Below are 26139 nucleotides of genomic sequence, written 5' to 3'. Positions count from 1 at the left end.
TTAAATGTTCTTACCACCATAAAATAACTGTGTGAGATGATGGATACGTTAATTACTTGATTGTGGTAATCATTTCACAATGTATACTTATGTCAAAATACCACACTGTGCACCATTAAGATACACAATTTTTGTCAATTATACTTTAATGAAGCTGGGAAAAAATCCCAGCAAGGCTTTTTGTAGATATGTACAAGATTATTCTAAAGTTTACATGAAAGGGCAAGGAACTAGAGTAGCTAATACAATTTTGAAAAAGAAGAATAAAGTGGGAGGAAGCAATCTGTCCAATTTCAATACTTATTTATATAGCTACAGTAATCAAGACTGTGTGATACTGGCAGAGGGATGGACACAGATCAAACGAACAGATTAGAAAACCCAGAAATGGACCCACACAAAAATGCCAAACTGATTTTTGACAAAGGTGCAACAGCAATTCAATGGAGGAAAGATAGCATTTTCAACAAATGGTTCTGGAGTAATTAGCCGTCCACAGGCAAGAAATAAACCTGAATTCACAAGGTTCATGGGCATCACATCTTATACAAAAAGTATCACGTTGTCCTTGATAAAATGGCCTCATAATAAGACAGTATTGGGCTGAGTCATCTCCTCAAGGCAATGCATTTTTGGAGACACATTTGCTTAACTTGGATGTTTAGGTAAAGGAAGAAAGTGGGAGAGAAAAATCTCATACAATCTACTCTGATCAATAATTCGTAATGGCGGGTGATTACGAGAGTAAACACTTAAATTCCAACCAAAGTTTTGGAGATGTGAAATGGAGCATTTTGTGCATAATGTATAAAATCATGATGTGTTTTGTGACTGCTAATGAATGATTCTGACATTCACTCATAGATTGGATGATACTTACATTAAGATGATGGGTTAGGAGTCTGAAGAAAAGAGTATTTGCATTCTGGGCTCATTCTCAGGGCTGACAAACTATTGAGCAAGGAGAATAAAACGTCATCCCTAATATGCTATGCTTTCTAGGATGTCCTTATGGAGCACAAAACAAAAAGATCTCCCTACATGGAAGAGCCATGCAGAGAGGCGGATAACTGTCTTAGATCAGGTTCCATAGACGCATTGCCAAAGATGGAGATTTTTGTTGAAGCGATGTATTGAGGAGTACCCTCAGGAGAGGGGGCATGGATGAGCAGAGGAAGAAAGCTAATTAACAGAGTGGTCTGGATAGAAACTAGTTTTAGTCTGATCTCAAGGGCCGCTCTGAAGTACACATGGCACCACAGAGTTGGTCCTATCTTAAGACAAGAGAAATGGACTTTTGTACCCTGTGTAAATCATTTATTGGTCACTGGCTGTTGGGGAAGAATGGGGAAAGGGAGCAGGAAGACAGCCCCTCTAGGGAGGCAGCTGCTTTCAGCCAAATGCCAATCTCTAGAGAAGGAGGTAGTTGTGAGCTGTTGGCAGCCAACGTTCATTGGGTTTTGTCCATCTGTCTGAATAAGAAATCTGAACAGGGTACTATCAGCATCCAAGGGAGTCCACCTCTTGTGCTATTCAGATCCTCTAGATTTTCACATTAAGTTCACTATACGGTCACAACTTCTGAGCAAACTTCCAAGAGGCAAGTTAAGGTGATGAACTATAGCCCCACCATGCAATAGCTCTTAAGGCCAATGACACATTATTTCCCTCCTCCACCACACATTCTAGATCCTCCTTGCCTCACACTTCTGTTATCTGATATCCCAGACCCCCATCTCTGAGCCGTCTGAGCTCCCGGTTAGTGTACAGTTATCAGGCCTGTTACCGTACCTGCTCTTTTACTGGGCAAGTTATAACTGGGCATGGGAGAATCAAGAGACAGCCCATTGGATTGTCTGAGTTCCAAACATATTCTTCTCTCTTGCATGATGTAGCAGTGATCCTACCTTTTCATGATTATCATAGTCAATAATCCCAGTATGATAGATCCTTTCAGTGCCTGCTGGGCTCCTAGCATAAGGAACCCAAAGTAACTAGGTAGCAGCCACAGTTTTGGATTTATTGGGATTCTTATGGTGTCCCCTGGTAGAAACATGTCCTCTAGACCCACAGCATCTAATTTGGAGGAATGGGAAACACAAATTCCCCAAGTGGGTCATTTGCAATGATGGTGAGATGGGCCAGTCATACTTCTGCCCCTTGATTCTCTGACATGTATAATTAAGTCTATTTTGGACAGGGTATAATATGACATCCACTGGTCTTTTAAAAGTATACTACCCCTCACAGGGTGTCTTCTACCAGGAGCTGCCTCAAGTGCATCTCCAAGAGACCTTCCCAAAGCTCTTTCAGGCCAGCAGCTGCTGAAAGTACAACATGTGGTAGAACCACTGGATCCCATGGCCATGTGCCCATTGCCTAACTTCCTTGGCCATACAGCCGGCCACTGAAAATCTGAGATCAGGTGCCAGCATGCTTGTGTTTGGGTGAGAGCCCTTTTCTGGATTGCAGACTCCTGACTTCTCATTGTGTTGTCACGTGGTGGAAAGAGAATGAGCTAGCTATCTGGCCTCTTCTCAGAAAAGCACTAATCTCATACATCAGGGCTCGACAATCATGGCTTAATTACCTCTCAAACATACCACCTCAAAATATCATCACATTGGAGATTAGATTTCAACATATGAATTTGGGAGGGACACAAACAGTCTGTAATAGTGATATTATGTGGGATTCCATGCATGGATGAGACACTCGATAATCCCTTGAATGGTACTGTTGGCTGAGGCACTATAGAAAGGCAAGTCCATATGTGGATCCTTGTCAATCCTAGTCAGGTGACACATTGCCTTTTCCCCGATGGAAGGAGTCTAACCGAATCAACTTGACAACAAGCATCTGCTTGGGTTTCCTCAAATCATGATACCTTCTTGAGACTCAGCATTGGTCTTTGTTATTAGCAGGGCAAGACATTCAGCAACAGCAGTAGCTTTCGGCCTTGGTGAGGAAGCACATGTTTTTGGGCCCATGGTTAGCCACCATGGTTTCTCTGTTCATGAGCCCATGGCATGAGCCATGGGGTGGTCAATGACAGAGGCTGATGGACATCAGTTGGCTGACCCATTCTGTCCACTGGTTGCTTAGTGCTTCTTCTGAAATTAAGGCTCTCTCGTGGGTATTAACACTCAATACGAGTATCAGATCCTGACATATTGTGGCCACTCCCACAGGTACTTTCTCAAGCCTTTCCCCCAGACCTCCTTGTCTTCGACGTTCCTTGGACCCCACCTCTCTCTCCACACAAAGTGGATAACCAGATGCATTGCCTGAAGCTCTGACTCCTGGGGGGTTTTCCATTCACCACTGGCTTCAGAGTCCCCCACAGGTGAGCTATAGGGCAGTCACAACTCATTTTTGACTTGAACTCACATATCAAGTCAACCCCTTACTGAACTAAGTTCAGGCATTTTCCTCCTTGGTCTGACAATGAGAACTCCCTCATGAGGTCAAATGTGTGAACTGAGGGAGAGACGGCTACCCAATAGTGGAAAGTGGTATAGGTGTCTGAGCCTCCTGTTCATGCAATTTTCTTATGCCCTCTGGAACAGCTTAAGCCCAGTCTTGGATGTGCCACTTCCATTTTACAATGAATTGCTTCTGGACTGCCCTAAACTTATGTCTTGGTTTAGTTCACAAGAATTCAGTATAATTTGCCATGATCCCTCTTGGTGTTTCAGGAGCCAAACTGGTAAATTGAATAGGTATGAGTGGGGACCACTACCCTTCTACCTTAAAGTCTTTTAGGGTGGTACTAATCTCTGCCGTTCCCCTTGGATACAATATTGGCTTTTATTTATTATCTTTCCTGAAGGGGGGACCTTCAGGAACTTTCATCTGGCCTCTCTTACTGCCATAGGTATTACTGGTCAAAGAATCCGCATGAGAGTTCTTCCAGCTAAGTATGGCCACTCCAATTATACATCTAGAAACCAGAGGACATGTGCCATTTGTTACTTGACCCATATATGCTCCTATCCTACCCTAACACAGTGGCCATAATATTTGGGGGTAGTTCTTGGGAATCAGCAACATTAGACCCCGTATCCAATTTCCCTTGGAAAAACGTATATATTATTGGCTTCCAACATATCTGTCTCTAGGAAAACCATTTTCTATTAGCATTCTCTAAAGAACCATGCGGTCAGCACCAGCCCCAGGCTGTCATTCCAACCTTGCTGCCCATTACAGTAATTCTGACTGCTTTGCTCATGACTGTTAAGTGCTGCCATCTGGCCTCAGGCACTCATTGGCTGCAGCCACCCTGGTTGGGAATGGGGAGCATAACCTCCTGGCCTAAGGGGCTCTGGTTTAGTTGAGGACAATTTGCTGGAAAAAGGGGATGCTGTTAGCTGTAAAAGCTCATAGGAATAGGGGAATGAAAACTCTGGCCAGATGAAGGATATGGTCAGGCATTCACAGCATTCATAGCATCCAAAACAATAACCTTGGCACTAGGATAACAGCTGGATAAATATCCAGGCATCCCATCTGCCTGGGAATTTTATCCCTTCCCTATACATCTCCCTCCGGACAGAACTGTCAAGACATGCTCAGCAGACTTCAGTGTTAGTAGAGTGTTTATGACTTCCTAAAACATGTGACTGGAAAAGCCAACAGACCAGCATCAGGGAATTACATACAAATACAGGTTTGTTTGGTTTTTTAAAGAGAAAAGACAAATATAATGCTCAGATTGTGATTTACGAGGGCCAGCACCTATGGAAATTCTGTGCTTATCGGTACATTTGAAATCAACACACAGTCACAAGAGTCCCCTCTCTTTTTGTGGTAGAGGAAGCTGTGACTTGGCCAAAACCCTCAGTCATTCTGACGTGGTTCAGAGCAGCTCATAAACCTAAGATTTTGAGGTCCAAATTATCCTCTATTTTACAACACTTGATTCTCAAAATTGACCTTCTAATACTTTGTCTTTAAATGTAGGTATTGTTAAAACCTGATCTGATTGTTTAAATGCCCTACCTGTTACACCTGTGTATATGTGATTTTAAAAGCTGGGAATTTTTTCACTTTTCTTATCAAGATGGAATTACTTTCTTCTGGTGATCCATATTTTGATGAAATCAAATTCAAGTCACATGGTACGACAAGGGACTTTCATGCTTGTAGTTAAAACTTGGAAATGCTGGAATTTCTGGGAGAAATTGGTGGTTCTGAGGCACTAAGCAGAATATTTGAAATGGAGGTTCGCAGTAGGCAGAACAGTGGCCGTGTCCAAATCACTGGAACCTGTGTATATGTGCCAGAGAGGAATTAAGGTTGCAGATTGAGTACAGGTTGCTAACCAGCTGCCCTTAAAACAGAATGTCTCCTGATTACCCAGGTGGGCTCAATGTAATCACAAGGGTCTTTAAAAGTCAGTCTGAGGAAGGTGAGACTAGAGAAGAAAGATGTGGAGAGATACAATGTTGCTAAATTTGAAGATGGAAGAAGGGAGCCAAACTAAAGAATGTGGGTGCCCTGGAGAGGACTAGGAAAGTATTCTCTCCTGGAGCTTCCAGGAGAAACACCACCCAAGGAAATTTTAGCCCAAGTAAACTGTGTCAAACTTCTGACCTCCAGAACCGTAAGAAAACACTTTTTTTAAGCTGCTAAATTTATAGTAATTTGTTATAGCAGCAAGAGGAAACTGATACAAGGTTGTTCTAGAAATCGGGAATACACTGTACCTATGCCTTTTGTTAATTCCTTTGGTCTAGAATAATTTTTTATTGCTTCCATGGGGGAGCCTAGACGTATTTGGTGGTGGCCAGATGAAGAAATAAAGAGGATGGAGCTCAGCGTGTAAGTTAGAATGGAGAGAGAGAGGAAAAAAAGGAAAACACTTTGTGTAGACAGCAAAATGGAGGTATGAATCAGGTTCAAATGCAGGCTAACTTCCTCTGATCTGTGGATCCAAAATAAAAGTAACTTCCACTATTTCAACATATTCCTTGTTCATTTTTCACAGAAATATCTTATGTGTTTTAAGGAACTTATGTGCCACGGGTTGTAACTTTTATAATCTGCAACGTCAGAAAATTCTCGAAACAAATTGTGGGGGCCTGGTCATGACAAGGGGACTATAACACGCAAGTTGAACTTTGTGGACCAACGACAATTTTGAAAAATATAAATATCTTTCTACTAATTAACATGTAAAGTGAGGGCCATTTGAGAAGAATGCATCATTTTTTGTGAAACTAGATTTCCCTACATAATTAGATCTTTTATTTAAAAATAGAAACAGCTATAGTCTAGAATTGCTTATTTTCGTGAATGCCACCAGAGGGCACCATAACCTTTGCAGAAGATAAAAGCTCAGCCGTCAAACACTTCCCAGGGAGTTTTTTCTTTGAGGAAGAAAAATTGCAGGGCAGAAAATGAACACCACCAGCACATTTCCAGTATTTTCCATGTCACTTTACTAGATATATTCTCTCTTGTTTTTAATTTTTTTCTTACAAGTCAATCTTGAAAACATACAGCAAAAAAAATGAGCCTCTTTTTTCAGTTTAGTCAAAGAAGATAGGTGACAGATAATGAAAGAACGATGAAATTGAAGGTATCATTTCCACATTAACATCTTGCCCCAAACACCATGCAGTGCTAAAAGTCACATCCCCATCATGCAAGGACATTAAAATGTGCGGTGATTTAAAATCTGGTTTTTATTATGGGATGCTAAACATCTCCATCGGGCATGCTTCCCCTTTAGACTAAAGGTAAAAAAATATCAATACAGAGCAAGTTAAGTCTCCTCATAAAGAGAAATGGAAGAAGTATTTTTTTTAATGTAGAATCCATTTTAATGTTTTCTGTGTGATCTGTGGTGTATGGGAAAGAGTAAAGATGTGCAGAAGAGGCAAGGAAATTGCTTCCTGCTCACAACATAACCATGTAGCAGTTCAATATCTTGTTCGCTGAGATGGGTGCTTTTCCCTCCCCAAGCCATTTCATAGGGGTTGTTAAAATCTAGTTTCAGGGGCTTTTCTTTTTAATTGAAAATTACAAAACCCTAGGCTGGGAAGTCACCTCATGTTTCTAGGACTCGATTTTTCTTGCAAGATAAGCATACAAAAAATTAGAAGGGAGATAAATTGGAAAATCCCAATCAGATATCATATTCTGTTAAACTGAAGAAGAGATGCACCCTAAAACTTCATTTGAATGTGGTGGCTCTTCAATGAGTAGTGACTGTTGGATGGTCATCGTCTGTACCTAAATTACTAAATCTTCTGTGTGACTATATCAAAATACCACCTTTCAATGTCACTTCTTTTCAAAAGACTTAAAAGTATATTTCTCTTTATGTTTCATCTCTATGATATTGTCTGTGATTTAAAGGCTATCTGAGGAAATTATTATAATTACATGAGAAGAAATTGAATGGAAGTTAAAAGCCTAACCCCTAGTCACTAAGCTCTGTCTGACATCTCCTGACACATTTTGAAAGGAAAACAAAATAAAGGCACTCCATTTCTTTAAATATCTCTCTTTCGTCCAAGGATCTCACAGCGCCTAACAAGCAGTGTGCTTTACAGAAGGAAGGAAAGAAAACATAGAACTGATTAGGTTAGACTCCAACTCACAGTCAGCCCAGCCTCAGGTCACTGCAGGAGGGACCGTAACCTCTCAGGCCATGAGGAAGACCGTGCTCAAGGAAAAGAGGCCCCTCAGGTTTCCAATGGATGACTTCACAAAAGCCACATGGCGTGTGCCCATTTCAGTGCAAAGGCATGCACACACCAAGTCAAACTGCTGGGTCCCAACAGCCACTGTGCAAGGTAAAGGGAGAGGGAAGAGCAAGACTTGGATTCAAGTCCTGGCTGCACCACTTAGGGCTCTCCCCAGGCACCTTGCTTCTCAGAGCTTGTTTCTTCCCTGCTCAAAAGGAGTAAGGATAATCCGCAATCATCCCACACAGACCACTGGGGAGTTGGAGGTGGGAGCCTGAAGCACACCGATTTACAAACTGGAAAGTGCTATGTAAATATAAGGCATTGGTTTCACATTGAAATCTGATTCCCAAAACAATCTCTTTCTTAGGCTTCCTGGAGTCTTTGTAATAGTATGCGTTAGATTCTTTCTAGGCCTTTGATGATGCAATGCTGGGATTCAGGCGGAGCTAAGAATTCTTAAAGGCAACAGATACTCTTCACGTGCTGGACACAATTCAGCATGTACTGCAACGTACCAGCCGGTGAGGGTATGATACCACGCACCAGTCTGGGTCTACAGGCTAGCAATAGGGAGAAGCAGGCCTCCCCAAAACCCCAAAGAAGAGTCCAATCGGGATCTGAATCCATAGCAGGTTTGGACCTGGCTGTGCTCAGAGATTCTCCACTTCCTTCCTGAGTGGCCGCGGTTCTGCGTCATTCCACAGCCACCAGATCCTGTGCTTACAGCAGCGGGCATGGAAGACTATGAAACCACCCCAAGACTATTTCAGAGATGGCCCAATCCCCAGGAATAAATTAGAACTAATCCAGTTTTCTCAATCTCCTTTGGGGCAGAAAAATGGCTTGAGGCCAAGAGAGACTGAGCATCACGGAAACTGTCTCCCACTCTTCCCTCACCCACCTCTTACAGTGAAGGTGGGAAAACATCATAGAGAGCGAAAGCATTTCCAGAGGGGAAACACTAACGAGCCGGCAAGTGTGCTCTAGAACAGCAGGGCACAAAATCACACGCAGTTCAGTTTAACTTTCATTTCTGGAGCTTCGGCAAAGTAACTGCTTTAGCTAACAAAGCAAAAACTTCTAGACTAACTTCTCTGAACAATAACTGAAAGGCTTGAGTAAATAATCTCATGGACCCATTTTGCCTTTACATTTGAGTGGTACTAAAGGATTTTACTGTAAAAGCTCAGTGAAATAGGGACTAATGAAAAGCCAAAGTAAAGCACTAAAATGTATTTGCAAGCCCTGGTCAAAAGCTTTTGGAGTGCTTCAATTTAGGAAAAGCTGCTTCGGAGTTTGTAGGTTGGTGTTGCAAACCAAAGAGGAAGGTGGAAGAATGTTTTACGTCGTGCTATTATTTGTTCCACTGTTTCTCCTCCTTCCGTCAACACTTTGTTTACATTCGAATCCCAAACAGTCAACGCTCTGATAGAGGCCAATTTCAGAAAGAATCAATGATAATTTCCAGAGTAAAGAGATTAAAGCATTGGCCTCTCAAACCAGAAGCTTCAGGGTCCATGCTGAGGACCTGAGTGGTTCCTTCTCTCTGGTGCAGAGTCAACAGGAAACTCACCAAGGTTCAGGTCCCCTTTGCTTCACGCTCTGTGGCCTCACCCGGCACATTCCACTTAGTGCGGGAACACACAACTGTTTGCTGGGCCACACTGGCTGACATGGCCTCTTATGTTACAGAAGCTTCTAGTACTACAACTTGCTTCCTGTTTTTCTTTTTCTCAATGCTGAGGTTGTTTTTTGTTGACAACGTTTTAGGACTTCTTAATAAAGGTTGGGAAAATACTCAACAACTATTTCCATTTAGTTTGCAGATAAAATTCAGGGGGTTCTTTCCATTTGAATGTCAAGCCACACACTTTGATGCTATAAAGCAAACTGTGTCAATTTGCTAGAGGTCAAGCCAAAATGGGTTTTTGATGGGTTGTGGTTATTCTCGTGGTGAGAAATATTCACAGTGATAAGCAAGTGAAGTCTTTCATATTGTTTCTCTAATAAAATTAGTTCTTTTTAACAACAAACCCTTGAATTTCTATTAGTCTTTAGTCAAAAGACTACATTAGTTGTGCTTCATTTGGTTTGAGTTTGTGGGCATAAATGGTATAGAGCTTAAAGTTTATTTACTAGAAGGGATAACCTGAAAAAGTCTTTTTCTGGTTAAGAGAGTGACTTACCACAGACAGAGAAGTCTACACACTCTGGGTTGAGAGAAGAAAGAGAGAAGAGGGAGAAAGAGAGAGAAGCCAGAAAATGATAGATTGTCAATGCATGCCCCACATTCATCCCACAAGATTTCCTGAGCATTCCTCATACATCATAGTGCAACAGAACTCCAACGAATCAATAGTATTCCTATTATTCTCAAGCAAAAAGTATATACTTTGAAATGTACACTGAGAAAAACATATAATAGTATATCATCTTTTAAAACACTAGCAATTTGAACCTCTATAAATAGACTTAAATACCGAACATTTTATATACAGCTATTCACATAGGACGCAAAATAACACAGAGACATACAAAAATAAAACAGTCATGTTTTAACTCTTTTGTCATTTTTGTTGGGGGTTTTTTTGGAGTAAAGATATTTAAACAATTCAGACACCAGAATCATCTTGTCAATCATCTTGATCCCAGGAAACCTGGATATAAATTTATACTGTGCATAGGCACCACACCCAAATCCAAAGGCAGCAAACCTTCTTTGCTGGACTCATTACTATCTCCTACAGAAAAGCTAGGAGGAAGTAGAGGTTCCCAAGTGTAATGAGATAATTTTCTTTAGCTGTTCTACGGAAAGAAATTAATCAGACCTTTCCCCCAACCTGGGTAAAGCGTGACAATATCAAGCTGTCCTTTGAGTGAGTGGAACATAGAACACGTCTCCTCCTTGGGCTCTCCCACATGCTCCTCGCTATGAAGTATTTCTCAACATGGGGAAAAGGCACCACCATTCTGGACCAAAGGCAAGGGATTTGGGTCTCATAATACCACATTTGTCCTGCTCCAGTTGATGCTACAGAAACCATTCCTCCACCCAAAACAGGATTTGGAGAACTCAGCTACCCAACCAGGTGGAATTGGACATTCTTCTTTAGGAAAACAGACTATTTCTATGTAGAGATGTCCCTGGTCAAAAGTGATCTTTTGTCCATGGAATATTCTATTTCTCTTGAGAGCAAGAAACAGAAGATGCCTTTCTCACATGCCACCTAGAGCCTAGCATAACCAAGAGCTCCCAGCAGGCACACAAAAACTGTTCAACTGGTCTCAACCACTCCAATCTCAGCGGCAGGTCTACAACTGAAACAAGAAGTTCTGCCGCTGTGGAAGTTGGTCCTCACCTAAGATGCATCTTTAGAGGGGGAACTGATGCTTGAGGAGGAACTGGGTTTCAGTTTTCCTTTACAAGGAAAAATAGAAGCTCTTGCAACATCTTGAAGAGTTGCTTGGTGTAAGATATAAGAGGAGAGAATCCTGGCTTGTCAAATAGAATGTTCAACACGGGCAGAGGCAGGTGGCTTCTCAAGTCCCTCGGGGGTGCCTTCAGGGGCAGACAGAGGTGTCCGCTGCTGATAGATGTCCTGGATCAGTAGGGTGTTCATGACCTTCCATTCCCTGTATTTTCTGGCTGTCAGCTTCGGATCATCCAGCAACTGGTTAATCATGGCCAGGTCATGTTCTTTACACTGTCCAAGTAGAAAAAACAATGAGAGAATTGGATATAGTGAGTATCTTAATTTTGATAAACCATCTTCAGCCCTTTTAAAAATAAATGCACATATACATTGATCATAAAATTATCAACGTGTTTTTACATATTAATATTCTAATTCCTACACCAGTCCTAAGAGATACGCAGGACATCTGTTTCTAGGTTCTAGCCAAACAGAAGTTAAGTATCCTACCCAAGAGTTAGTGGAAGAACTAGACAGCCAAGGTCTCCTATGTTGCTCTTCCCTGATCAATCCTTTATTCTACACCATGGTACTATTTCCATCTCAGTGTGGGCATTATTCCTCTTATAACTGTGTAATTACAATTGGACCATCCAAACTTGACTAAGTAAAATTGGGACATAGTACTTTACCTAAGACATAAGGTAATACAAAAATATTTTTTTATGTTTTATTCATTAAATTATCTTAATTTTCAAATAAATCACACCTGTTTATTCAATGAATGTATGCACAATAAATATACAGGCTATCTTTTTGTTCAAAGAAGAGATTACTGACCTTCCATCAAAACAGTATGTATTCCAAAGATATGTATTCCAAAGATGCTAATAGATCAACAATCTACTCATATTATTGACTCTGCCTCCTCTATAACCACTGATACGCATTTCTGAAATGTCTGGCTCAGGTTGGGGAAATTTTCTGTAGTCGAGGAATGAGATGCATCAGCGTTCAAAAAAATCACTCAGCCCAGACAATTTTATCTCAGATCTACTCCTGTTTCCTCCATACCTATGACCATAATCCTAATTTTGGATATAAAGTCCAATATATCACATCTGCTTTTACAGCTTCCTAAGTGAGGTCCCTGACTCTAATCGCCACTGTAAACCCACCCTCCACATGGCCGTGCAGGAGATCCACCTGAAATGCTGAGTTCTCTTAATGGTTCCCCTTCACGTCCAGGGTTCCATGGACTCGAGCTCCATTTATTGATCCTCCACTTCCTTTTTACTTTCCACTGTAATAGTGTTGATGTGAATTTTCTCCCCCACTCAATGCTGGCTCACAGCGCCATGATGTTGTGCCACATGGAGAACATTTCTTATCTTTCTTCACCTGATGAACACTAATTCCTAGAATTGCTTTCACCTGGAACAATTTCCAATTTTTCTTTACCAGATTTTACTATAACTTATGAATCTATACTCAATTCAGGCATGATATTCTCCAGAAAGTCTTTTCTGAACCCCTAAATAGGACTGAGAAGCTGTTTTTTATGTTCTCATGCATTCTAATACTTAGAGCCTTCTTAGAACCTACCATATTATACTGAGATGTTTGTGGATCTGTCATGCCACCTATTCTAAAGCTTCTTAAGGAAGGAGACAGGAAACATGTTATTCATCCCTGTATTCCCTGTATATAACACAATGCCAAGGGCCAGGCAGACACTCAATACATGTTCATTATTGAACCAATCTCTCTGCCTACCCCAGGACAGCCTGGGCATAGCTAGGAATTCACAACCGTGCTCACTGGTTGCAGTTCAACGTCATGAGCACTGCCATTAATGGACTTTCACTACTATCCAGTAATCATATTTTCTTGACCCTTTTCTCTCCCACTCTCCCAAATGACTATTGCAAAACTTCCCATCTCTCCTCAAACCTCCTCCCCTATCCTCATTTGCAGCTGATGAGAAATTTTTGAGAAAATGGTAACAATCAGAAAAGTATTTCTCCCAGGTTCCTACTGCCCACTACCTATATCAGCACAAATATTTGCTGCCTTCCTTGATGTGCATTTGGATGAAATATCCGTGCTTCCAGCAAAGGCCAATCTCTCCACTTGTGCACTATTGCCCCCTCTCTCAAACTCAAGGAACTCACTCCAGCAATCCTTCCCCCTTTCCTGTGACTCATCGATTTCCCCTCTCTGTGTAATCATTCTCACTGGCATCCATGCATGTTCTTATTTTAAAAGCTCTCTCGACCCCACATCCCTGTTCCAGCTAATGCTCCACTTTTCTCCTTGTCTCCAATGTCCCTGTGCCCATTCTTTCACACACCCACTCTCATCAGGCTTCTTCCCCACTGTCCCACCAAAACTCTTCTTGTTAAGGCCATCAACGACCTCCATGTTGCTAACTCCAATAATCAGTTAGTCCTCTTTAACTTCTTTATGAAAAGCATCTAATTTTGACTACTCTTTCTTCAAATACTTTCATCATGTTGCTTTTGTGACACATTCTCCCCATTTTTCTCGTCCCACAATGGCTGCTTATTCTCAGTCTCCTTTGCTGGTTCACCTTGTCTCCCAATCTTTGAACACTGGAGCACCCTGGGGATTCAGCTTTTAGCCTCTCCGCTGTTCTGTCTACATTCATGCTCTTGGTAATCTCATGCAATCTCTCCCATTCTCCCTGTATACTGAGGGTCCCAAATTTATCTTGCCAGACTTACCTCTCCCCTGAACTCCATTCTTGTTTGTCTAAACTTCCTCTTCAGCAGCTCCACCTGGACACCTCATAGGCATCTCAAATGCAACATGTCCAAAACTAAGTTCCCGTTATTCTCAACACCCACACACCCCACCAACTCTCAATACACCCTGAAACCTGCTCTTACCATAGCCTTCTGCAAAGCACTTGTTGGCAACTCCATCTTTCCAGTTGTTCAAGCCAAACATTGGAGTTATCCTTGACTCCTCCTCTCACTCCCAATCCACCAGCAAACCCTGATGGTTCTCCCTTCAAAATGCATCAAACTATGGCACACCACTGTTCAGAACTGTCCAAAGTCTTCCTGACTCACTCTGAGTAGAATCTGAGGGATTTGCAATGGCAATAAGGCACTACAGGATATGATCCCCCAGTGTCCCTCTCACCCACTGCTGCTGGCCCTGTCCCCCACCCACTACTACACTCCAGCCACACACTGACCTCCTTGCTCTTCCTTAAACTTGCTAGGCATACTCCCACCCCAAGGGATTTGCATTTTTGTTCCTTTTGCCTGGAACTTTCTGTCTTAGATAGCCTCCCTTTTTCAGATTTTACTCAAATTCCATCTTTCAAAGAGGCTTTTCATGTCTATCCTAGTTAAAAATCAATCCCTCAACATTCTTTAGTCCCCTTCTCTTCTATTCCCTATCAAATCTATCATCATTTGGCATACTATAAAATTTATTTATCTTGTTTATTTCTTCCTCTACCTTAAAGGTAAGCTTCATGAGGGCAGGCATTTTTGTCTGGTATGTCCACTGCTATAACCCTAAGTGCCTGAAAGAATGGCTGACACACAGTGAACATTCACTAAATACTTGTTGAAAAACGAATATATGAAATAAGAAATGAATGAATGAATCAATTTGCTTTTTAATCTTTTTTGCATCATGAACCCCATGTAGAATCTGAGGAAATCCTCTCCATAAACAAACATACAAGAATGTTATATGTATATACATGCACAGCCATGTGCCGCATAATGATGTTTTGATCAACAACAGATCGCATATACGACAGTGGTCCCATAAGATTAGTACCATATAGCCTAGGTGCGTAGTAGGCTACCCCAACTAGGTTTATGTAAGTACACTCTATGTTGTTCAAACAACACTGAAATTGCCTAATGATACATTGCTCAGAATTGTCCCTGTTGTTAGGCAACGCATGACTGTATATGTTTTATCCAAATGAGGTATCTGGTCATAGATGATTACAAACATTAGTGGCACACAAATGTGCTATTTGTTCTCTACAATTAGCTTTAACTTATGTTTTGTTTGGGTTGTGTTATTGCATTTTCGTTTTTCTTCTTTCCCTGTTTCTAAATTGGTCAGAATAATATGGATTTCAGGGGAAATGTACCACACATATAGTAGTCTGAGTGGTGAGATTTATAATTATGAATCAAGAGAGCAAGGATGTGGTGATAGATGGAAGTCACAAGGTATGTTTGCATTTCAGGAAGGGGAGAAAAATTGTGCAGTAGGAAAGTAACCAAAAAGCAATAAGAAGCAGTTGACCAGGATCCAGAAGCAGAGGAAAGGAAGGTTAAGTAAGTGGGTCACTAGCAAGGATTGCTGGTAGAAAGCCTAGCACAGCCAAGAGAGTTTTCTTTCTTCTCTCCGAGTTCTCAACATCAACACTTCAGAAAACAATCTTTCCCCAAAACACAATATGCTTTCATCCTCTGATATCACCACAGTGCCATTCATAGGAAGTTATTTAAGGAGTTCTACTTTGTTCTTAAGAAATGTTGACATCAGCTTCAGAGGGAGATCCTAATATTTTTTGAAAATATAAAATAAGATCTTTGCAGATTAATAAAATTTAGAGAACTGATTTTTGTAAAGGCAACAATGAATTAGCCACCCTCTAAATCTGATAAAATCTTTTAGGAAAGGGTCTCTTCCACTCTGCACTAACACTTCACATATGGTTTTTAGCTCTAAACAACTCAAATTTATTACTCTTTGGCTCAAGTCTCTGCTAGCTCTTTTACAGATAAAAAAATAAAAAAAAAAAAACCTGTAGACAAGAATAAAGAGGAAGGAAATTAATGAATCAACAGAACTTTCTGAGCTCCTTCCTAAACCCGGCACCCCAGGGGTCAGCAGCATCCCACAATGGCCCCGCTTCTCCCCACTGGAGCCTCCTAAAAGGCTCACCAAATGCTTTGAACTACTTTTACAAGATTCTCCTTGTTTTCTGGCAAGCAGGCAGGATTTGGTAGGGTTTCCAAAAATACCGTGAAACAGTGAATGGTGTACTTTCATTTTTCACTCCAAATATTCAGTACATGGTTTGACTCAAGACTTAAGCACTGGAAACACGTTCTGTCAGAGCACTTAAGGGGAAAGAGGGGTTTGTTCCTCTTTTGACACAGGCCAGAATAACCCTGGGAGAAAATTGCAGTTGGACCCAGTAATCATTCATTTAATGAAGACAAGCTTAGCCAAAACTCAGGGGATGTTGAGCTATCAGAAATTCCTAAAAATCTACATTTAGTGAATGACATGATAGTCTGCTCCACCTCCCAGAAGGATTTCTGTAAAGAGCACTCATTCCAATACAATCCCAGTGCAAGGATTCTTCTTTATTTATGGATTGTGCCTATCACAGATATAAACATTGTTACAACAGTTTCCTTATTTCTGCATGAAACTCTATTGTCTTTGCTTGTCCACACTCCAGCTTTGAAGTATTTTTAAAATAAAAATTTATATTGCAATATACTATACATAGAGAAAAGCCCACATATAATCAGGTTTGTGCTTGATGAGTTATCACAAGATGGATACATCTGTGTAACCATCACAGAGGTCAAAAAAGAACCCTTACTTGGCTCCTCAGAAGCTGTACTATGGTCTCTCCCAGTCGTATCCTCCCCTCCTCCTTAAAGGCAACCACTAGGCTGACTGCTTTGAATTTTAAAGATAGCTAAAATAAAATTAAAGATAGTTAAAATAGGGGCCAGCTCCATGGCCAAGTGGTTAAGTTTGCGCGCTCCGCTGCGGCAGCCCAGGGTTCGGATCCTGGGCGCGGACATGGCACCACTCATCAGGCCACGTTGAGGCAGCGTCCCACATCCCATAACTAGCAGGACCAGCAACTAAGGTATACAACTGTGTACAAGGGGGGGTTGGGGAGATAAAGTAGAAAAGAAAAAAAAAAAAAGATTGGAAACAGTTGTTAACCCAGGTGCCAATCTTTAAAAAAAAAAGAAAAAAAAGAAAAGATAGTTAAAATAAAATAACTCTTACAGCATTTTGACTGAATAAACATACATGAGCCAAATCATCTGTCTCCAATGGGTAGGTTGATGTGATTTTTTTCTTTTTTTTTAAGAAGGCCAATTTCCACATCATCATGGCATCCTACCTCCTGATGAGGTTCATGGGACCACATAACATAGGTTACATTTCATCCACCCCAGCATTACACTTTTGTGAGACCTGAGGAATGTGTGGAAAGGGCTTCCTTCTGGGAATATACAGAAAGAGCAGTTCTTCAGCTGGGTGTGGCAGACAGCCCTGAGGTGGCCCCAATGTTTCTGCTCCCTGGTACTCATGCCCTTGTGCAATTCCCTTCCTTGAATGTAGGCTGACCTAGTGACTTGCTTCTAATGGGTAGAATACTATAAATGTAACATGGTATCACTGCTGAGATTAGGGCATGATCCACCTTGCTCACTCACTCTTGATGTCTTACTTGCCAGCTTACATTTTGGGAGCTGCCCTATGAAGAGGCTCACAGGGCAAAGAACTGGGGGTGGCCTCCAGCCAGCAGACAGTGAACAACTGAGGCCCTCAGTCCAACGACCTGTGAGGACCTGAATCCTGCCAACAACCAGATCAGCAAGCTTGGAAGCATCCTCCTCCAGTGGAGGGATGAAATGCAGCCCCAGCTGACGCCTGGGTTGCAGCCCTGTGAGAGACCTGGAGGCAGAAGTATCTAACCAAGCCATGCCCAGATTCCTGACCCACAGAAACTGTGAAATAATAAGTTTTTACTGTTTGTAGTTGCTAAATTTGGGGGGTATTTTGTTGCCTACCAATAGATAACTAACACAAGGGAGAAAAGAAAAAGAGGCTGAATTCATCAATTCCATGGCCATAGCTCATGGATAAAGCGGTCATGGAGAACCATATGGGCTGATAAAACCTTCGAATTCTTTGTACAAACCTGGCCTTCCAGTGGCCAGGTCAGGGCGTGGTCCTGTGGAGGTGTAGAGGTCTAAGATTGCTGCTCTGTGGAAATCTGAAACCACAGTTCTTCACTTTCTAGAAATGGCCTGAACTGCCCATCCCCTCCCCAGCCTCTATTTGCTGTTTCTCCCAACAGGGACTGCAACATCTCATCCACTGATATACATTTGCCTAGGCCAGTTCCTCCTCCTTGAATGCTCTTCCCTTCTGTTCCTAATATTCTTTATCTCTTACCCATGACAACTTACAGTTGTCAGCACCTCCATGACATTGTCCCTAATGGCCTCAGATAAGCAGCCACTCCCCCCTCTGGGTTACCAAAGCACTCCAAGCTTGTATCAACTACAGTACTAACTGTTCCTCTCTGTTTCCATTGTCCGGTGGGGTCCACTCAATGGTCCCAGTGCCCTAGAACAGTGCCTGGCACACAGCAAGGTTCGGGAAATAATTGTTCAATGAAAAATGTATTCACTTGGATCAGTTATAAGACAGCAAAATTCCAACATACTATGGCATATTGCATTCGATGACCAAACATATTTACCAACCCTATACATACTGTGGAATGTAACATATTTGCCTTTGAAATGAATGCTAGTGATATCTTTCATCATTAAATATTAGGGAATTTCTCTTCCTTTTATTTTCTTTGTATAATTAAAACACACCTTTGTCTGTTATTTTTCGGCCTCATTTTTGCGGCCTTTTGGGGTGCTTGGGTCTTCTATTGACTAACGGGGACACCTGATGAAGAGTCACCCAGCCATCTCTTTGTAGCTTTGTCCTTTGATTGCTGATATTTTTTTCCTGGAAAGGGACTCAAATTCTTGATGCAAAAGGACATGTACAAAACAGAATTAAATTGCAGGATCTATCAAGGCTTTTCAGAATCTATAAATCTAATTCAAGGCTAATTGTAATTCAGGCTAAGTCAGGACAATTTTACAATGTATCCTGGTATCCTCCTGTTCATACTATTATCTAAATGTGAAAGCAAGATGCTTTTGTTAGGAAGAACCATTTTAGTTACAGGAGGCCCTGAAAATAATTTCAGTATGTCCTGTACACTGTCCCTCATTTCCATTGTGAAATCATCGCTGGTCTATTATGATGAAGTGTATATTTCCCACTGCCTTGTTTTCACAGTGTTTCTTGGCTCCAGAGCATACAGCTCAGAGTCACTAAGTCTTTGCTGTATCTGAAATCTAGAAATGTTCTTCTGGATGTAATACAGAAGAAGCCACCCTTAATAAGGCAGGAGAAATCTCAAGATCTTATTAATATTACTGTCTATTCTCACGAGTTGACCATCTTAAGCTCTCATTGACGTTTACTGTGCTAGGTAAAAAGATTAAAAAATCAAATTACACACAGTCTTTCTAGGAGCTTAACATCTGAAATTTTATCCCAGAGTGAATGTAAAAATCAAGGCCTACTGTAGAAAACTGTGTTGGATGCTATCGCTTGAATGTGCCAGTGCTTTAAGAATGCAGGGGTCATCTCATCCCATAGAGATTATATTTGCTGTTTCTGCCCTCCCCTCCACCCACCTGTGCTTAACATGAATCTCTCTGCAGAACCAGCCATTCCTCGCCATGCATCCACAGAGTTCATCCACAAGCTGAAATAATTTACCTTTAATGTGCTATTCAAGGTTCGGATTTTGTGGAGTTTCTCATTTATGGATGGATTTTTGCACCGCTTGACAAAGGACTTTCTCAACTCTTTTTTGGTGGAAGGTCGACGGTCCCCAAGAGGAGAGAGACTAGCTTGCTCTAGTGATTTGTAGAGCTTCTCCATTTCATCATCCTCAGACACTTTTGTTTCTTCTGCCAAAATGAAAAAAAAAGCAATAACAATAAATCCAGTTAAAATCAAGAAGAGAACATTGAACCCTGTGGTGCTAAAAGAAGGCCCTGCTGACACCTTGATCTCAGACTTCCAGCCTCCAGAATTGTGAGACAATCAATATTTGTTGTCTAAGCCACTGAGTTGATGATGCTTTGTTGTGACAGAGCCACGTTCCCTTCGAAGACCCTAGGGAAGGGTCTGTTTCAGCCCTCTCTCCTGGCTTCTGGTGGTTCCTTGGCTTGTGGCAGCATAATTCCCATCTTCACATACTGTTTTCCCTGTGTACATGTCTCTGTATCCAAATGTCTCTCTTTATAAGGACACCAGTTACATATTGGATTAGGGCTCACCTTACTGTCCTCATCTTAACTAATTACATCTGCAACAACGCCCTTTCTAATAAGGCCACATTCTAATGTACTGGCGGTTAGGATCTCAGCATAGGAATTTTGGAGGGACACAACTGAACCCATAATAGTCTAGCATCTAGGACCCCAAAATTCATGTCCTTCTTACATGCAGAATACATTCAGCCCATCCCAACATCTCCAAAACTCTTAACGCATTCCAACACCAACTCTAAGTCCAAAATCTAGTCCAAATATTCATCTAAATCTGTTATTGGTAAGACTCAGGGAATGAGTCATCCTGTGGCAAAATTCCTCTCCATCTGTGAACCTGTGAAACCAAACAAGTTATCTGCTTCTAAAATACAATGGTGAGAAAGGCAATCCCTAGCAAACTAATACACACCCTAAAGATCAAAAAAGTTGCTCCAGATGGCTTTCTAATGTCCTTCCTAGAACTGCCCTTTGAGAGAAGGACTCTGCCTGTGGTCTGTGGCTTTGAGCAGATAATGATCACTATTCACGCTGTCACACACCTCCACTCCCCTTCTTAACCGTGCCTTGCCAGCTTCAGCCCCAGTGCTCCTAGTGAAGCACTCCACCCAGGATTCAAGGGGGACCATATGTGCTAGGCTAAGCCAATGGCCAGTCCATTGTGCTGCCCACAGTCATTGACTCAGGGAGGAGCATGTGTTTCAGGTCAGGCCAATCTGGATCAGAGAAACTCAGTTCCAAGGCTCTGGTTTGGGGATCAGGGAAGCAATCTCTTTTTATTCCTAAACTGAGCAGTGTGATGATGTGAGCTGGAAGCTTCTTGGAATCATCCTAAGAATTATGAGAATGGAGCCAACCCACAGTACACTGAACTGAGACGTGGAAGACCATTGGAGGCCTCTCAGCTTATGGGAGCTTATACATTGCCTTTGTTAGGATACTGTGGGTATGGTTTTCAGTCATATGCAACTGAAAGGATCTCAAATGAAACAGAAAGTTACTCAAAGACAATCCACATCTCTTGAGGTTGCTTTAATTTCTTACTAAGAACTTCAGTCCTTTATTCCTTCATTCTCTGAAAATGATCTTGCAAAAGATACACAATGAGATTTCTTTTCCACCATGTACTCCTTAGCGTCTACACATTTCATTTTTTGTCCTGAGAATGAGCTTGATGGAGGACCATATAAGAAGTATGGCATCCAGAGGAACTGGAAAAAGAGGCCTCTCCAAAGAGGAGAACAAAGCACACCATAGCTATCTATGAGCATCAAAATCTAGCAAACTTCACTTACTTTGCAGTTTACTTTCGTAAAATGAGAAATCTTTAAGCAACAATTCGTTTTCCTCCATTTATGGCCAGAAAGTCACCACAGGTGTTGCCAATACTGTTTCATTAAACAGAAAGCAATGATGTTGGACTGACTTTACTACGGACTAATTACAGCATTGGTCAGTAAACCTCTTTGTTCTCTACCGAAACAGTCTCAAAAAAGGGGGAAATATTCAAAATTACATTTGAACACAATTAGACTTTTTGGTTCAAGCCATGTGCAAACATCAACAATGGGTTTCTGTCAATAAGCACATGAAAAGGTCCACAACAACATCCGTCATTAGAGAAACGCAAATCAAAACTACAGTGAGATACTACTTCTCACCGACCAGGATGGTGCAAATGAAAAAGACAGACAATAATTAAGTGTGGGGAAGAATGCGGAGAAACTGGGTCCTGTATGCATTACAGGTGGGAATGTAAAATGGAGCCGCCACTTTAGAAAACACTTTGGCGGTTCCTCGAAATGCTAAATGTAGAGTTATATGACTCAGCCATTCCATGCCTAGGTATATACTCTAAGGAATTAAAAACATACATTAACACAAAACTTGTACGTGAATGCTCATAGCAGCACTATTCATAGAGACAAAAGGTTGGAACAACCTAAAAGTTCATCAACTGAAGAATGGATAGCAATGAAAAGAAATGAAGTACTGATACATGCTACAACATGGATGAACCTTGAAAACATTCTGCCAAGTAAAATAAGCCAGCCACAAAAGACCACATACTGTATGAGTCCATTTACATGAAATGTCTGGAATAGGCAAATCCATAGAGACAGAAAGTAGATTAGTGGTTGCCTGGGGACAGGAAAGGAGAATCAGAGCTAATGTGGATGAGCTTCTTTCCGTGATGTTGAAAGTGTTCTCAGATTGTGGAGAGAGCTGCACAACTGTGAGTATAGTAACCACTGAACTGTGCATTTTTATGTGTGAGTTTTATGTTGTGTGAAATATATCTCAATAAAGCTGTAAAAAACGTAGGCTTTTATGAGATTATCATGATAACTGATGATACTTGCACAGGAGAAATACTAAGCATGGTAACAGCCCAAGAGTTAAGCTGGAGACATTAGGAAATCTTAAGAAACTTAAATGAAAAGACATCTGACTCTTAGAGAGAACATCAGAATTGAGGACTCTGGAAGTGTTCAGATATACAAGAAGACGATAATTTTGTATGTCTTTTTTTAAAGGTAGGCAGGTAGGAATCAACTTTCAAGAAAGCCTAAATACACAGCATTTGGTATCACAGTGTTTTTTAAGTGATATATATTTAACAAACTTCAAGAAGCAAACTAAACAAGTATATAACAAGATAAATAGAATGGATCCTTTAAATTTCTCTGTGTTCCACAAGCAGTTCAGTTGTGCTACTAAAGGTTGTGATAGAAAATAAAATTACTTTTGACTAATATATTAATTTGTAATTATGTTAGAGTAAAATGATTATATTAAGACCACACATCTAATTCAACAGATATTAAATTGGTAAAGAGGAAAATATCTTTAGAATTTTAGAACAACATGGCATAAAATACATTCCCTAAATGAAAAATAAATAGGACTCCCATTTGGGATAATTTTATTACTATTTAATATATTTATATAGGTAGATATTATCTTTATGTTAAAGACATCAGAGGTTGTCTTCCACACACACACAAATTCCTTACCCTAACTTAAACCTTGGTGCCTTAGCCATGAGGACATGGTCATGCCTGTGTGTGTGGAGTGCGAATGCCTGTATAGTGTGTGTGTGTGTGTGTGTGTGTGTGTGCGTGTGCGTGTGTATAACTTGATCTTCCAAGAAAAAGTGGAACTTTAAAATTAACACACTTTAACAAGATAAAGTGGACTTGTTGAGACTACTGAAAGTTAGTACAGAATTCACCTAAAATATGACCAAATAACATCCAAAAAATGAACACTTTGTTTGGATTCACTTAGAAATTGGAGATAATAATAAGGAGTGAGTACGTTCAGATAAGGGTAAAGCTGTTGGAGAAATGGAGGAAAAAATGAAAGGCAAATTACCACTATGTTCTTGCCTCTCAGCCATCTATCTCTTCTCAGAGGAATCCTGAAACTGAAAGACTATAGGTCTGACCTCTAATAACCTGATTCTGGAATCGCCTGCAACCATAAGGACAATAAAATAATAAATGATGATGGTAGGAGTCAAGAAAATACCCTTATTGGCTTTTTTTGTGTCATAATCTGAGAGATGTACAACATACCACTAGATACTCAGGGGACACACCTGTGATCCAACCATGTCCACTAGCCAGGGACGTCATATTGTTTTTATGGCTGCTCATGGCTGATGCTTACGTCTTCACAGGCCTGTAAAATGAGCATCCAATAATAATGGAAGCAGATGATAAACAGAATCATAGGACAAAAGAGAACCCAAAGTGTCTAAGTGCACAATAAAACACAGCTTGCACCTGACCCCAAAGCAGAGTCCTTTGCAATCACTATAGGGAAGACTAGCGCTGGCTTGTTAACTCAGCAGGGCTATCCCTGTACCTTTAAGAGGCTTCTCCATAAAGTAATATTTTTTAAATCTCCCTCTCATCTTTTTATCTAAATATTTTTCTAAATTATAATTTCATATTAGAAAGCACTAGATTATTTCTCGCATCTTACCAGATTGTAAAAAGAGCCAGAAAAAAAGATTGGCAGGAAAGACCACTGGTCTCTCTTCCATTGGAAACAGAAGCCAAGTTAATTATTTCCACCTCCCTTGTCTTCTGGAGCAACGTAAACGAATCTTGTCTGACAGTCAAGTGTTTCTAATGCAATTGCTATCCTTCCTCTCAAGAGGATATTTTACTCTTCTAACATAAAATAGCAGGACTTTAATTCCCTTCACCACATGAGGCACTTTATAGTCTATCTCATCTAGCCTCCCTGTGTTTGCCAAGGAAGATAAAAACTATTTTTATTTTATGGATGAGAAAAAAGTGGGGATTCTTGAAAACCAGTAAGTGACCTTTCCAAGATGCAAATCAGTGATGGAAGTAAGAGTAAAAGCTCAGTTCCACACTGTGCAGGCCCGTGGGCTTCTAAGCCAGTCTTCTCAAACTCTAACAGGCAAACAATCATCTAGAGATCTTGTTAAAATGCAGATTCTGACTCAGTCCGTCTGGGATAGTGCTGACATTCTAAACTTTTAACAAGCTCCTAGGTGATGCCAGAACTGCTGAGTCGCAAGGCTAGCAAACTTTCCCCAAACTTAAGTCAACAATCCAATGATTTAGACTCAAGAGAGGAATGGTGGTGTTGATTTTTTAATAAGATCTTTCTTGGTGACATTAGCAAACGAGACAAAACAAGATTTAACTAATGGTTAGAAGTTCACTCCTTCCAAGATTATGTCAAATGAATGTGCTACTCCCTTCTCATCCTCCTACGTATCCCAGCCTATTGTCTGCTTCTGACAGGACAGGCATGCTCCAGTAGGTCCAGAATTTGGCTGTTGAGAACACTGTATGCAGATTATCTCTTTAAATGCTGTATTTTCCACTTTGCCTCCCCCGCTATCTTATTTTTGGTGTTTCCTTGTGCTTTCTAGAATGTGGTTTTTATTTTCTCTTCAGAACATAAATGCTGGCTTCAGGAGACCGGAGGGGAACTCATATACTATATTTCATATCAGAATTTGAAAGGAAACCTTTTTGAGATTGGAAAAGTCTAAATGATGTCCCAAGGAAGGTAATGTTAGTTCCCAAACATGAAACACTTGGAATAGCTTAGGTGGAAAACAGTATTCCCTGTTTCATGTACGATGTTTTAAGTGTTTGCAAAAGGAAGACGATGGAAGGCACTTGTTACAGAGAGAAGAAATAACTGCATAGTCATTTGGACATTACCTATAGCCTTTACGACTTTACGAATGTTATTTATTATAGCACCTGATGCCAAGAGATCAAAAGTATTTTACAGGCTTCCTTTAATTAGTGATTCTGATAACTCTACATTATATTGTAGCAAAAAACAGGATCGTAATGACAAATTTAAATTATATAACAAGGATAAATCTGGACGACTCGTTTTAACAGTAAGGATAGTACTAAGCAAGAACATTAGCATAGTATAACTTTGAGGCAGAGATCACCTATTTCTGCCTCTGCTGCAGAAAGATAGCTATCAGGTACTGAGTTTTTACTATGTGACAAACACTGTGTTAACTGCTACACCAACATTATCTCATTATCTTTGTAACAACCCTATGAGGAAAGTATTATTAACCCTGATATAAAGGACAGAAGGTCAAGACATAGAAAGATAGAAACCCTTGACCAAAGTCACAAGGAGACAAACCTAGGTTATGACCAAAGCTCATAGCCTTGCACACTATGCTATACTATAATTATACTTGATGTGCTTTCTTTTGAATAATGCTCAATGAAGAAGATTTCAAATAAGGCAATACACAGATGGTAGCTGGTTAGACTGGACAGGCCAAGGCTCAGATCCCTGCTCCCACTACTC

General features: G+C 40.8%; 2 protein-coding genes across 6 annotated transcripts in view; one reads left to right on the top strand and one right to left on the bottom strand.

Annotated features, from left to right (window-relative positions):
• The window catches only part of OPRM1 (opioid receptor mu 1), a 166346-nt gene that overhangs the window by 88605 nt on the left and 51602 nt on the right, over window positions 1-26139 (top strand).
• Window positions 10236-26139, bottom strand: part of IPCEF1 (interaction protein for cytohesin exchange factors 1) — a 176583-nt gene continuing 160679 nt past the window's right edge. For all 5 annotated transcript variants that reach the window (XM_046669269.1, XM_046669268.1, XM_046669271.1 and 2 more), the window contains 2 exons: window positions 19742-19935; window positions 10236-11404 (listed from right to left, as the gene is read on the bottom strand). In XM_046669269.1, the coding sequence (XP_046525225.1) occupies window positions 11201-11404; window positions 19742-19935 (398 nt within the window). In that variant the 3' untranslated portion in view covers window positions 10236-11200. The remainder of the gene's footprint in view (window positions 11405-19741; window positions 19936-26139) is intronic.

This window comes from Equus quagga, chromosome 8 (genome assembly GCF_021613505.1).
Source record: "Equus quagga isolate Etosha38 chromosome 8, UCLA_HA_Equagga_1.0, whole genome shotgun sequence".
Taxonomy (NCBI): Eukaryota; Metazoa; Chordata; class Mammalia; order Perissodactyla; family Equidae; genus Equus; species Equus quagga.
The sequence above is the reverse complement of the archived record's forward strand: the minus strand, read 5'-3'. Positions and strand labels throughout refer to the sequence as shown.